General features: G+C 38.6%; 1 protein-coding gene across 1 annotated transcript in view; it reads right to left on the bottom strand.

Annotated features, from left to right (window-relative positions):
- The window catches only part of TPK1 (thiamin pyrophosphokinase 1), a gene marked incomplete at both ends in the record, with an annotated part of 75,416 nt that extends 62,803 nt beyond the window's left edge, over positions 1-12,613 (bottom strand). The window contains one exon of the mRNA XM_008935262.1: positions 12,544-12,613. Coding sequence (XP_008933510.1) covers positions 12,544-12,613 — 70 coding nt within the window. The remainder of the gene's footprint in view (positions 1-12,543) is intronic.
- Between the last annotated feature and the right edge of the window lie 405 nt (positions 12,614-13,018).

Below are 13,018 nucleotides of genomic sequence, written 5' to 3'. Positions count from 1 at the left end.
ACCTATTCCAGAGACTTTTCTCCTTTTCAGCTTTGGTATTGAAAGCATTTTCACTCCTCTCCCTTCCTTTTCCTTCTACCCTGTTTTGATTCCTGCCTTCAAATTCTGGTCTTTTTTAGATTACGCCTGGGCCAGCTGTCACCTAACCCATTTAGCACTCCTAAACTCTGAGGCAAAAGCCCTGCTGACAAAGACAGAGATATGCAGAGCTCTTTTGCATCAGTATGTAAAGACCATATGGTTTCAGCCCTTGCAGAGTGACTTGACTTCAGCACAGAGGGGACACGACCACAGGTACTGCTCTCAACGCTCTGGCCCACAGCTGGATCACCAGCATTCTGAACACTGTCATTGGACTTGTAGCACACAACTGCAGGAAAAAAAAATAATTAAAAATCTAATACTCACTCGCATATTTAATAAAAGGACAACAAAAAGACAACCTAAAAATCCTACGACCCTCATACTAAGTATTTTGAGCTACACCTAAATACCAGTCTCTCATTTATGCTGAAGAAATAGAGATGAAGTCCAGAGATGTAGCCTTTCATCCACTGCTGTTTCTACCCACTGTGCCATTGTTTCATAGATCAAGCACTCTAAAAATACACCTTTTCTAACCTGCTGATCCTTATCAATCTTCTTCATCAGCACCCTATTAACTCTCTCCACACTAATGAGATAATCCCTTCTCAAGCTTCAAATCCCTAATACTGCTGTCACTTAGACAGTCAACTCTTCTTTATCCATTATACTTATAATGAATAAATGAAGGGGAACAGCTATAAGATTATTTATTGCTTCTATTCTTTTTTACATGTGAGATACCTCTTACATGGAGATCAAAATATTTAAAGACACACTGAAGAGCAAACTGCCTGTGCATGTGTACTCTGGTCCAAAACATCTTGTCCACACATTCCCCTTAGCCAAAGGATGTGGATACCTGAAATCCACTACCCAGTTTAATTTCAAAAGAAAGGAGAAACTGATTCCAGATGGAGTTTCTTAACAACCAGGGAAAGCCAGGCATTTTGAGAGTCAAGCAGCTTGTGTAGGTGGGATATCCCTCAAGAGTTACTAGTCCAAGAGCAATTCACTGCTATAAGACAAATTTCGTTCCTGGTGCTACTGCTTCCAAAGGCTATTCTCAATATTTTGATCACTATGAGGGCAACAGAAAGTAATTCCAAATACAATAAGCAATAACTATTTCCAACTATTGCCAATGCTAAATTCAAATCTGAAATCACAGTATGGGATGCTCAAACACTATTTACACAGCTAAAAGGTTTGTTTGTTTGTTTGTTTTTGTTTTGTTTTGTTTTTTAGCACAAGGGATAAAAATGGATTATGTCCCAGTCTTTGGAAGACCTGGTTTCTGACAAAGCAGAGTCTCACTTTTGCTCCATCCATTTCACAGGCTGTTGGAACAGTACCAGGTTGTTGAAAACTTTAGGTCCCTGCTTCCAGAAGTGAGGCATCACATCAAGCGTTAGCTACATTGCAAGGACTCGGGGCAGTGTATGGACAGGGTGCAATTGCTTAGATATCTAGGGCTTAAGCCCTTCTCAGTTAAGTCACTAGAAGATCCTGAATCTGTACATAAGGTCATCTGGGTCCTTATTAGGCAAGCATAGGCCTTATCTCTTCCTGTGTTGTGGCATTAAAGAAGAAAAATTAACTAACACTAAAAAGAAACAACCAACCAACCCTGTGTTAAAAGCTCTGCCGAAGTTGCATTGTACCTTAGTTTCCCCGCATTCACCAAGTGCATTTCAAAATCCCAAACAAGCCCAAAATCTAATTTCCAGCAGAATCTGCACGTAGTGTGCCTACGGAGGCAGTCACTCATCAGTTTGGGTTTGTTCTTTCTATCTCTAGAATAAAATAAATTTCAGCCATGGTGAGCTGTATTCATTCTCAAGTATTATTTGTTTGACCTTTTTCATTTTGCAGTCAATTTAGTTCAATATTCATTGCTACTCAGAGGAATAAACCAGGACATCAGTCCAAAAACAATAAAAGTTGTGAGATTTTTATCTGAACGCATCTCTTCCTTCGTCCATGTCAGTCACTTTACACAGCATATGCATATGTACCTATCTGAGCTAAAGGGAATTACTGGAGGACAGATGGATGTTTACTCTGAACATGTTCATTATCAGCCTGCCTCACACCAGACAGATATTTTGGTGGTATTCTGGAATTGTCATCTAGGCCTTCATCTACTGCTCTCTTCTCTCATCTCAACTACAGAGATGAGAGAACTCACCTCTCTAGTTCACTCTTCAAGGTGTATCTTTCCAGTGTTAATCTGTTCCTCAGGTGCTTATATGTACATGAGTGCTTGCAAAAAGATAAGAGAGATGGAGAATATTTGTGAGAATATTTCTGCAGAGACACCAAAACCAGTTTGAAGCCAGACTCTAGACTTGTTTGTATGGAATGTCCCACACAGGTAGAGAAGCACCACGATACAAGGCCAATAGACCTTCAAGCATCTCTGTTTATTTTAAGATATTCTGTAACCTTGGATCCAGTCTGCCTTATCAGCTTCACATCCTGACACATGATCAGACACCATTCTACTCAATTATTCAGGACTGGTAGTTAAGATACTTTTATACAACTTATGTCATTTCCAACTACCTCTTGACCATCTTTTAACATCACTGCCCCCTGTATTTTCACTTGTTATGCAAAAAGATCTTTACTGCATTGCTCAAAAATGAGAGATTTCTACATTTCTCTATAACTGACATTTATTTTGATTTTCAGGTATATTGTCCAAAACTTTCTAAAAATAAATTCTGCATGCAAGAGAGAAAATTATCTTTCTTTATAATACAACTAAATCAAGGCATGAGAAGATTTTTTTCTCTTCTATTTTGAAAAAATAAAGCCCAGACTGGTACCTAAATAAGGCAGGTAGTATGTTGCTTGCAGAGGAGTATGCACACCCAAGAGTGCCATTTTTATATGAACTATGAGTTAAAGGAGAAGATTTGAGTTTCTCTGAATATAAATGTATCCAAGAGCAGCTTTGGAGGTACCACTGTACACATTATCCCCATGCTTCAGTAAATTATTTCTGGTAGCAGAACAAAGTCTGTTGTATGTCATCCCAGGGCTCTAACTTTTTACTGAGGATTAATCCTTGTGCCTTCAATTATGAAACTGGTAGAGCTGCCTGGCAACCTTACCTAGTCCAAGTGATTAATTGATGGTCAACCCTTCAGCTGGACAGCTTTTCAACTGGTTCTGCAGTTTTTCCTCTGTGGCTTGTCCTCGTCAGAAGATGCACAGGGTACTCATCACTTGGCCCTAAATAGTTTATTAACTATTCTTATTTATCAATGTAATGAGTGGCCTTGATCATAGCTAAGAACACATTCCTTGCTCTTGATAGCATTTTCTGTAAACACAACTGTGGCACAAAACATTCTAAAATGAAAAGCTGAAAGAACCCATTTGTAAAATGGATACACTCTTGGAACAAACTTAAGAGTTAAAAACAAATCTTAGCAAAAGAACTAGGAAAAACCATTTGAAGATAAATGGATTTACAGTTTAAAGTTTTAGTTCTCATTATATCATATAATGCATAAAGTTCCCCCATTCGCAAGCTACTGGCTTTGCTAACACTAAATTTAAACAGATTTGAAGTATACAATCATCTATTCTCAATATAAAGGTGCACATTTGAATGCAAATTGTTAAAAGTCAGAACTTCTGGCTTTCACATATTTATAAAAAGAGAGCAGAGTCTACTGAAGATATAGGAAAGAAAACCAAGAAATAAACATCCAGAATATGTTTACGCTCCAACAATCACTAATAAGTTTACTGAAAGAGCATTTTAAAGAGAGCAAAAACTAATCTGAATAATTTATCTATGGGTGTTATTTGTGTTCAGTCCCATTATGTAATATTCTGTAATTTGAAGTCACCTGGAAGGGACTGTACTCACTCTCTCCAGGAATTTTCTAGACTATGCGAAAAAAAAAAATAGCTGAAAGAGTGAACATGTGCTATAGCACTAGTAATCCTTCCCTAAATCTCTGAAGGGTTACAGTGCAGGTTAGTCAACTTCAAGATCATTTATTAACATAGATTCATTTTAAGGCATTGATAGTAAGTGTATTTTTGTGATCCCAGATTGAACACAGATGTTATTCTATTGGTGTTATTTTCACTCTTAACAGAGCTTCTTTCAAATCTAAGTTCAGCCTTGCCATAGTCAAGATAAAGTTCATATTTTAAATTTTAAATGACAAGCACTATTGCAGTGAAGACCTTGCCTAGTTTGAGACCTGTGAGAACTTTCTAGTGTTTCTTTTTTTTTAAAACATACCAAAACTCCTGCCCCAAGCACTTGTAAAAAGTATTGCTCCATAAAAGCGAGCATTGCCTGCCTAATTCTTCATTTCTATTGATATTCAGAGATCCAGAAGAAACAGAGGCATAGATTTCACCCAAATGCTACACAAAAAGCCAGCTTTCCCTGGATACTGAGAATTACTCCTTAGGCACAACCAACTGAAACACTATAAAGCGCAGAGTGCTCTTAGGCCAGCTCAGGACTCTTTTCTGAGCTCCTTTCTCCAGCAGTGACTCAATGCACAGATATTTTATCACTACAAAGTCTTAACTTCTAGCATCAGGGTGGCCATAAATGATTTTTACCATGTCATAAAGCCAGAAATCACCCAGATGGCAATGACATTCCTCTACTTACAGTACACTAGGGGCACAGATACAGCGATTTGAAGAAGCTGAAGCAATACAAACCTTCTGATTGAGAGACCTGGGATTAACTGAAAGTGGCCCTATATTCTCTCCTCAGTCACTTTTTTTCCTGTTTTTTCCCAAATTACTGTTCTGGACAAATCATGACCCTTTATTTTCTTGGTTGGCAGTTATAACTTGGCTTGTGGTGCTCTCACTGGGACAGCACAGTTTTAAGGGCAGAGCTCCTCACTGGCAGCCAGGAGACCTAGTTTCTAAGTTGAACTGTCCATCTGTTTCATAATTGTTTATCACTCCGCCCTCCCAGACTTTTGTCCTGGTCTTTCTCACCTACTCCTTAACAAGATTAGGATCCTCCTCCTTCCAGCAAAGCAGTCTCACACTTAGATCTGTTATGTGGCTAAACCAAAAGGTTCCTAATGCCACCTTTGAATGTCTTGAGGTATCAAAAACCAAACAAAAATCAGTGGGTTTATGCCAAAATGTGCAGGTACTTCAAGTGCTAATGAAGCTAAAGTCTACCTTCACCTAGGACCCTGTAGTATTTACTAAACTCCTCACTAAATACTGATTTAATAAGGGATTATACTTGTTTCCTTTACAGGCTTAGCTTTTAAAAAAATAAATAACAAAAACTCTGATGAGACCATGTGAACAAGGACACAATTTTAGCCCTTCAAGGGCCACTGCCTACATTTTAAGGGTGACTGACTGAGAATCAGAGACGAGCTGATAATTCACTGGATGACTTTGAGCAAGCTGAAAACAAAAGGGTCTGGATTCCCAGGTCTGTTTTAACCAGCAGATAATACTTTTAATTTAGATGAAAACTGGTACATCTAGCCCTACCATTTGTGAGTTCAACTAATTAATTTTGGGAATCATATTCAGAAGCTCTGTGTTTATTTTTTTAAAAACAAACAAAACAACAACAAAAGCAGACGATTTTCCTGTAAAGAAAGCATGGTTCTGTACTAGAGTAACTTACTTTCCATAAGACATTTCATAGCTTCTGTAAGAGAAGGATGAGACTAAGCCTTCTTTTTAACACAGGTCTAACTTTCAGGAGTCACAACACTGTCACATCCCATCATTATTAGTTATAAATATTACTATTCTTCTACAGTTTCCATCTTGACTAGTAAGAGCAACAGAAATTCAACATAAAGATTAACTTAGTCTCAGCTAAATTCTGCTAATATTTATAAACCCATGTGCTTTTTTTTTGAAATTAAAAGACATAATCAGATGATAATCTGCTGTTGGATTTTCAGGTTGATGGTGGAAAAGCCCTTGTCCATTTTCTGTTATGGTTTATGGAATATAGCAGTAACTACAATTAGAAGCACCTTCAAGTAAACCTAGCTGTAAAACAGCTTCTGCAGCTGGTTGCTGGTGTTCCCCTCATAATAGATCTCCACTTTTTGTGATCTGCAAAACACAGTACTTCTGCCAAACTCCTAAAATTCTCATGTGAATCCGAACTATGGCTATGTAACTCCCAGATTTTTCCTTTACAGCATCTCATAACTACCTGAATAGAAATAAAGCTCTGGACTCACAAAGTCGCTACAGAGGAGTGCATGCTCCTGGTCTGACTTCACACTGCTGTTTAAGAGGAACTCAGAAGTAAAAAATACACCAACGATTTTCACCTCTCATCATTTCTGTGAGCATTTGATTCAGAGACTCAATAAGCCTGATACACCTGGTGATGTTATTGCCCTAGTACTTTGAGGAAACACCAACTAATCTTGGCTTCAGTTGAGGTCTGAAACTATGAGTATCTGGAGATTCAGCTCTTAATATCTCAACTCTTCACTGTTTCTGAAACAAACTTTGAATTATATTTACAGCTCACGGCTACTGGAATAAATATGTAATTGAGTGAAAGTAATTAAATTGAAGATATAAATTTAAAAAGCCAAAGCCTAGATGATCTTAATGTATCCTGAGAATTTCTCATCTGCACTACCTGAAACAAACACATTATGTAACTCCAAATGGTTTCATCTTTCCAAACACTGAGAGATTTTTTTTTAAATTCATTGGTGTCTGGCTGCTTTCCAAAGTAAGCTAAGCTTTAAAAACAGATCCCAAGACAGGTATTTCCTAAAGGAGCAGTCTGTGGATAGGGATGGGTTTTCTGAATACGCCTGCAGAATTTATTAGGATAAACTCAAGATCCTGATTTTGATCTTTAAACACTACTAGTTTTTAGGTCAGGCAAAACTGTCTGATGTAAAAGATTTCCTTAAGCCATTTGACAAAGAAAGCACTGCCTCAGCTTTCAACTTTCTTGGCTTTCAGACTGTAATCCCTCAATTCAAAGAGCTCTTCACCACCAGCAGCAGTGGTAAAGCCATTTCAAATAGCATTGACCTCACAGTTTCAGAGGCCAAATTTTTAGTTTTTAAAACATTATTAATGTTGATATAAGGACATGTTTCAGTAAAGCAAAAAATTCATGTGTATAACTATCTCACACCCTCCCCCAAAAACAGAATGAATAGATATTAAGGACAAGACTATTGTACTCTTCTAGTATACCTCTATACTCAGAAAATCTCATTCAGTGTTTTCTGCATCAGTGCCCTAAATTTTGCCTGAATATAAAATAGCTTAAAAACAATATGCAGTTCAATCTGAAGAGTTCAGGCAAAGAATTCCTCTCAACCCTACATTAAGCTACATCAATGGCTAATTACCTTCATAAGTACCCTTTTTCTAATCCAATATGGAGCACAGTGAAGTATATATGAATTTCTCACTCCATAATACTATTAGGGACCTACTTTTCCTTGAGTAGAAGGTTATTCAGGAACGAAGACAAAAGATCTCATTTTACATATGGTTATTGCTAGCTGTTGCCCTGCTGTTTCTTTTTTGATTATATTGACAATGGAGACAGTGGTTTCTAAGATTAGGCAAATTCAGTCTAAGTTATAAATAGCCAATTGAACTAGCCAACAAAAGGAAGACAGGGCAGCTGATGAACTGGCACTACTAACCCTCACTAACTGCCAAAACACGCACATGAAGCCATCAAAACATACCATTAATTCCACTATAAATTGTCTTTCCACCTTTCATGCAAACAAACGCGAATATTTTTCCCTGGCAAGGTGACAGTGCAGCTAATACTGGAAACCATTTCTAGGCATATGAAGGATGACAAACTGCTCAGCGGTAGGCAGCACTGAAAAGTTTGTGATATGTCTAAATTCATTGATACTTAAAAGTGCAAAACTCAGCAAGTGTTAGCTGTAAAAGCTGTACAGTTAAGACTTGTATTTTACCCTTAAGCTTTTCAACACAAAGCCCAGGACGTGGAAGAGTTTGTCAAATCCAGGTTAAAGTAACATCACCTTGTACAACCAATACCCTTGATTCATTCTGACTAAATAGCTTATCTAAATCCTTGGGTGTGGGGAGGGGGACGTAGGACAGACGGACACAAACTTTATGTAGCAATCTGTATTCCTGAATATAAGTTGCTTCTAAAAAGATTTTTTTAGGTCCATGCTTGAAATTTAGCAGCTACATCAACCAGAAATGTTTACAAAATTTGTTCCTAATGTTCAAGCACATATGTAGAACTTCTTGGAGCTGCATGCCCAGGTCAGATAGGAAATATTGTCGTAGCAACTGTATTTCCATGCATCACCTAAGTTTCACCTCATATTTGTTTTTATATGTAGAAAAAGCTACATCAAAATACACATTCATTTTCCAGTGCAGTTCACAGAAAGTGTAGCAAACATGTTCTTAGTGGGCAACAAACCTCATGTCATACAGCAAGTCTGATACACTGAACTACTATCAGAACCTCAGAAAGACAGCATTTTTCTGTGATAGGATTTTCTTTCCTCTTACAGAGCTCACTGCTCCCCTCTTTAACCTGAAGCTTTTACTGTTGCAAAACCTGACTACACAAAGGATTTTACATCTCTAAGCCACAAGTACTAATGATTGTTTTTACAGGTGCCAATATGATGATGGTTTTCGATGCATCTTCACCTTCCTATGCCCCAAATCCAGTGACACTCAGGTTTAATCGATGCCTTCAGATTTAATCAGAAAGTGTTGAGAAAGAAGTTGCTGTAGTGTGATACAGATAAGCAACAACCTAACTCTGAAGTGGGTAACAGTGCTCCACAGTGATTCTGGGAAATACACAACAGGGTAGGCAAGCAGACAGAATAAGGCAGAGCAAAAAACCCTTGAAGATCAGTAACTCACCTTTAGCTCTGATTAGCTGCAAATGTTTAGCAATCAAGAATGGTTTAGCCGTAATCATTATTTCTAAGTGGGAACTGATGTTAACAAAAGAAAAACATAGCCTAAGGAAAATAACCTTTCTGGGCTGTAGAGCCAGAGCCAGAAAAGCAGCACAGCACAGGAGTCCATCCCTTCTTCCCTCCTGCCTTTCCCCTGTCTCCAGCACTGACAGCTCTCAAGGATGGGCCTCTCTAAGGAAAAGTTATCCTGCCTTTTTGGTTATTTTTCCTACCCCTCTTGCTCTAGAAGTGAATTTGTTTTAAGACATCATTCTAAAAAACAGCATGATTCTCCTCATTAGTAGTTACAAAAATGAAGTTTTTCTTTGGTTTGCCTGTTTTGAAACAGAAATAATTGCAATTCAGATTTGTTGAGCTAGTTTTTACAGAATTTTATGGGAAAACATGTCATAAAAATGACACCACAAACATGGATGAAGAAATATAACAACTTACATACCTTCCTCTCATGACCTGAAGTCACATTGCTAAACCAGCCTGTGCAGTGATACACAGAGGAACAGGAGAGCTTCCTTTGCTTGATGGGAACAGCTGAACCACTCAAGCACAGAAACAAGCCAAGACACCAATGGAGACAACAGGAAACCACGGCTGCCCTTGCAGCTTTTCATTCAACAGCACAGGCCAATTTAATGTGAGAACCAAGTTAAGCAATTGGTCAGCACTGGATGAGTCTCCTGTAGAGCATCTTGTGTAGCATCAACTACAGCATTTTAAGATCGTTATGAAATAACTGAAGAGAGGCCAATAAAAAAGATGACCAATAAAGAAAGACCAAATAAGCTAGGAATATTTCATCCTAAAGTAGAGGAAGCTAGAACGTGGTAATGGGGGGCTCCCACTTGAAGATTTTAAAGAACAAGCAAACTAAGTATGCATCAAGAATGGAACAGGGTAAGTCTGTCTTCACCTTGAACAGAGGGAAAGAAGGACGGATCTCTTGAGGTCATTTCTAGCCCTATGTTTTCCTAGGATTTTGAGATGGACCCTTCAAACCTGCTGGAGCATGTCCAGAGAAGGGCCAAGAGAATGATCCAAGGGCTGGAGCAGCTCTCCTACGAGGACAGACTGAGAGAGTTGGGGCTGTTCAGTCTGGAGAAGAGAAGGCTCCGAGGTGACCTTATTGTGGCCTTCCAGTATCTTAGGGGGCCTACAAGAAAGCTGGGGAGGGACTTTTTAGGATATCGAGTAATGACAGGACTAGAGGGAATGGGGCAAAGCTGGAAGTGGGCAGATTCAGGCTGGACATGAGGAAGAAGTTCTTCACCATGAGAGTGGTGAGACCCTGGAATGGGTTGCCCAGGGAGGTGGTTGAGGCCCCATCCCTGGGGGTCTTTAAGGCCAGGCTGGATGAGGCTCTGGGCAGCCTGATCTAGTGGGAGGTGTCCCTGCTCATGGCAGAGGGGTTGGACCTGGGTGATCCTTGTGGTCCCTTCCAACCCTGACAGATTCTGATCTGTTTTAGCAGAGGACTTTAGAGCCCTCATGGCTCAATGGTTGGACTTGATGATCTTGAAGATCCCTTCCAACCTAAAAGATTCTATGATTCTATGAACTACTTCACTTACCTGCAAAGGAAGATGCTCTTCATTCCTAAACAGTCCCACATTGCAAGCTGCCCTTTTCTCAGAATATTGTGATTTATTCCCCTTCCAAAAGATTCTTCATACACTTTGGTGTAACTGAAATCCAGCCCAAAATATCAATCAAGCTTTTAATTTATATCTTTTTGATATAATAATCTCTCTAGAATTAAAGGACCATAGTTCTTAGGTTTTGATACAATACAATTAGATATCATGGCTTTTAATAAAAGAGTTTTAAACAGAAGGTTAAGACAGCATTAAAAAAATTATTAGCATGTCACTAGAGTCAGAGCAGACAGCTCTTTAATAGCACTGGACAAGGAATTTAAGGGAAAATCCTTCAGAGAAGTAAATGAATATTCTTTCCAGTGGAATGATATCTTTAAAGACAAAAATCAAGATTATGCAGGTCCTTGTTTCAAAAGAATCATTTTGAAGGTTAAATATACCTACCCAAAGCAATTAAGATGAGAAGAAGAAAGAGACAAAAAGAATACTCCAAGGGCCAAGTATGTAAGACTGAAAGAAATATTCAGTCAAGGCATAGCCATCCATTTTCCCCTGAAATCTATTTATTTAATATGAATGTAAAGGTGTGCACAAGAGATGAATGGGTTACAGGAGAAGGTAAAATGAAAGCTCTAAAATGTTGTTCTTTGGAGAGCATCACCATTATGAAGGAGAACTGTTTGTTGCAAGTCAAACAGATTTCTGTTTGGATTCAAGATTAAGTTATGCATGGCTCTGTGAGCAACTATTAGGAGAAGTCGGTGATTACAGAAGGAATACACCTACAGCAGTTAGTGCTTGACTGACTCCAGTCTCAGTTTTAGCAGTGGTAGATCTCACAGGTGACCAAGAAAGAAATTTAACTTTTACTTTAAGACTACAGTCTTCCTCTCCAGCTCTGGTCTTTACTCTGGAGGACAGGATGAAATAAAGCACCCCTGGCCTTTGTCATACACTTGACATGAGATGAAATACAAAATCTATGTCAGCTTTTGCTGTATGAACAAAATTGTTCATAAGTTTGTAAGTTCTACCAAATACTTGTCTCATTCCTTAGCCCTGAGAGTCAGCTTTATTAATTTATTTGCTTTTATTAAACTATTCTTGCTCAAAACAACTGAAAACCCTTAAGACAAGCAAAAAGGTTCCTTAGCAAACTCACATTACACAGCATTCCACAGCTCCATTACAAAATGAAAAAGCCCTTGAATTGCAGTATTTTGCATCACAACCCCAGCTCAGCACTTCCTGGGCAGAAACCTGGGATATTTCTCAGTTTTAAATTCCATTACAGAAAACAAGAACAGACTCTCCTTTCAGCTGTATTTCCTCACCTAGTATATGTATTTATAGATAACCTCTGTACTGGCCCCTGCCCACTTGTGATGCCCTGATGCTAATTTAGAAATAATTCAAAAAGAAAAGTAGGCTTCCGATTTTATTACCCATCCCACTTCACAAACCAAACAGATTTCCTCTCAGGTGTCACAAGAGTAAAGCAGAGGACATACTTTGTTTCAACTCCTGGTGAGAGGCAGCAGATGTTCCTCTAGTCAACCCTTACTAGAGACACAGCAAGTTTTTTCAGAGGCTGCATCAAAGGTGTAGCTCTGATGGATGCATAAAATAAGACAGACTGAGAGCAGAGCTTTCTAGAGGAAAAAAGACCAGTGGACTTAAAGGAAAACAAGATATTTAAGGCTACCTGTGTGTTTTTAAAAACTGTAGCTAGGAATAAGAATTAAAGATAATATGGAGAAAATATCATACTACCTGGCACAGCTGCTTACAAGTACCATGCACAGAGCAGGCAGCTGAACAGATCCCCTTCCTCTATATTTTACTTTTGTTGAGAAGAGATGACTTCAGTGACTTCAAATTCAGTGTTAACATACCTGTCCTGGCTTCCTTCTGTGATGTGGTAGAGACGATTGGCACCTCCATCTGCACAAGCTCTCAGTGCAGCTGCAAGTGAAGAAACAGAATTTCAGTGTATTGGCATTTGAAACAAAAAAACCCAACAAGTTACTCCACCAACTGATATTTCTGTGTCAGCTCAATTGCTCACTGCAGCATAGGGAGTAAACTCAAGATCTCATATGGCTTTTAGCCTCCTATACTTGACTACTTCATTTCTTTAAATAGACATTTGAACTAGTTTTATGAGACTGGTGCAAATCTTCACCTGACTGTACCACTGTACTTTCCAAATAGGTTATTGTTGTCTATCTTAACCTACTGCCCAGTCAGTTTAAACTACATGGGGGGCAAGTATTCAAAACCTGAAAAGGGCCCATCCTCCATGTAGGGGCATGTACTTATCTGAACAAGTGGAAACTTGCACCTTAAACCTAAAGATTTTCTCACCCA

This window comes from Merops nubicus, unplaced genomic scaffold (assembly GCF_000691845.1).
Source record: "Merops nubicus isolate BGI_N331 unplaced genomic scaffold, ASM69184v1 scaffold8352, whole genome shotgun sequence".
Classification (NCBI taxonomy): domain Eukaryota; kingdom Metazoa; phylum Chordata; class Aves; order Coraciiformes; family Meropidae; genus Merops; species Merops nubicus.
This window is presented reverse-complemented; position numbering and strand designations above follow the sequence as displayed.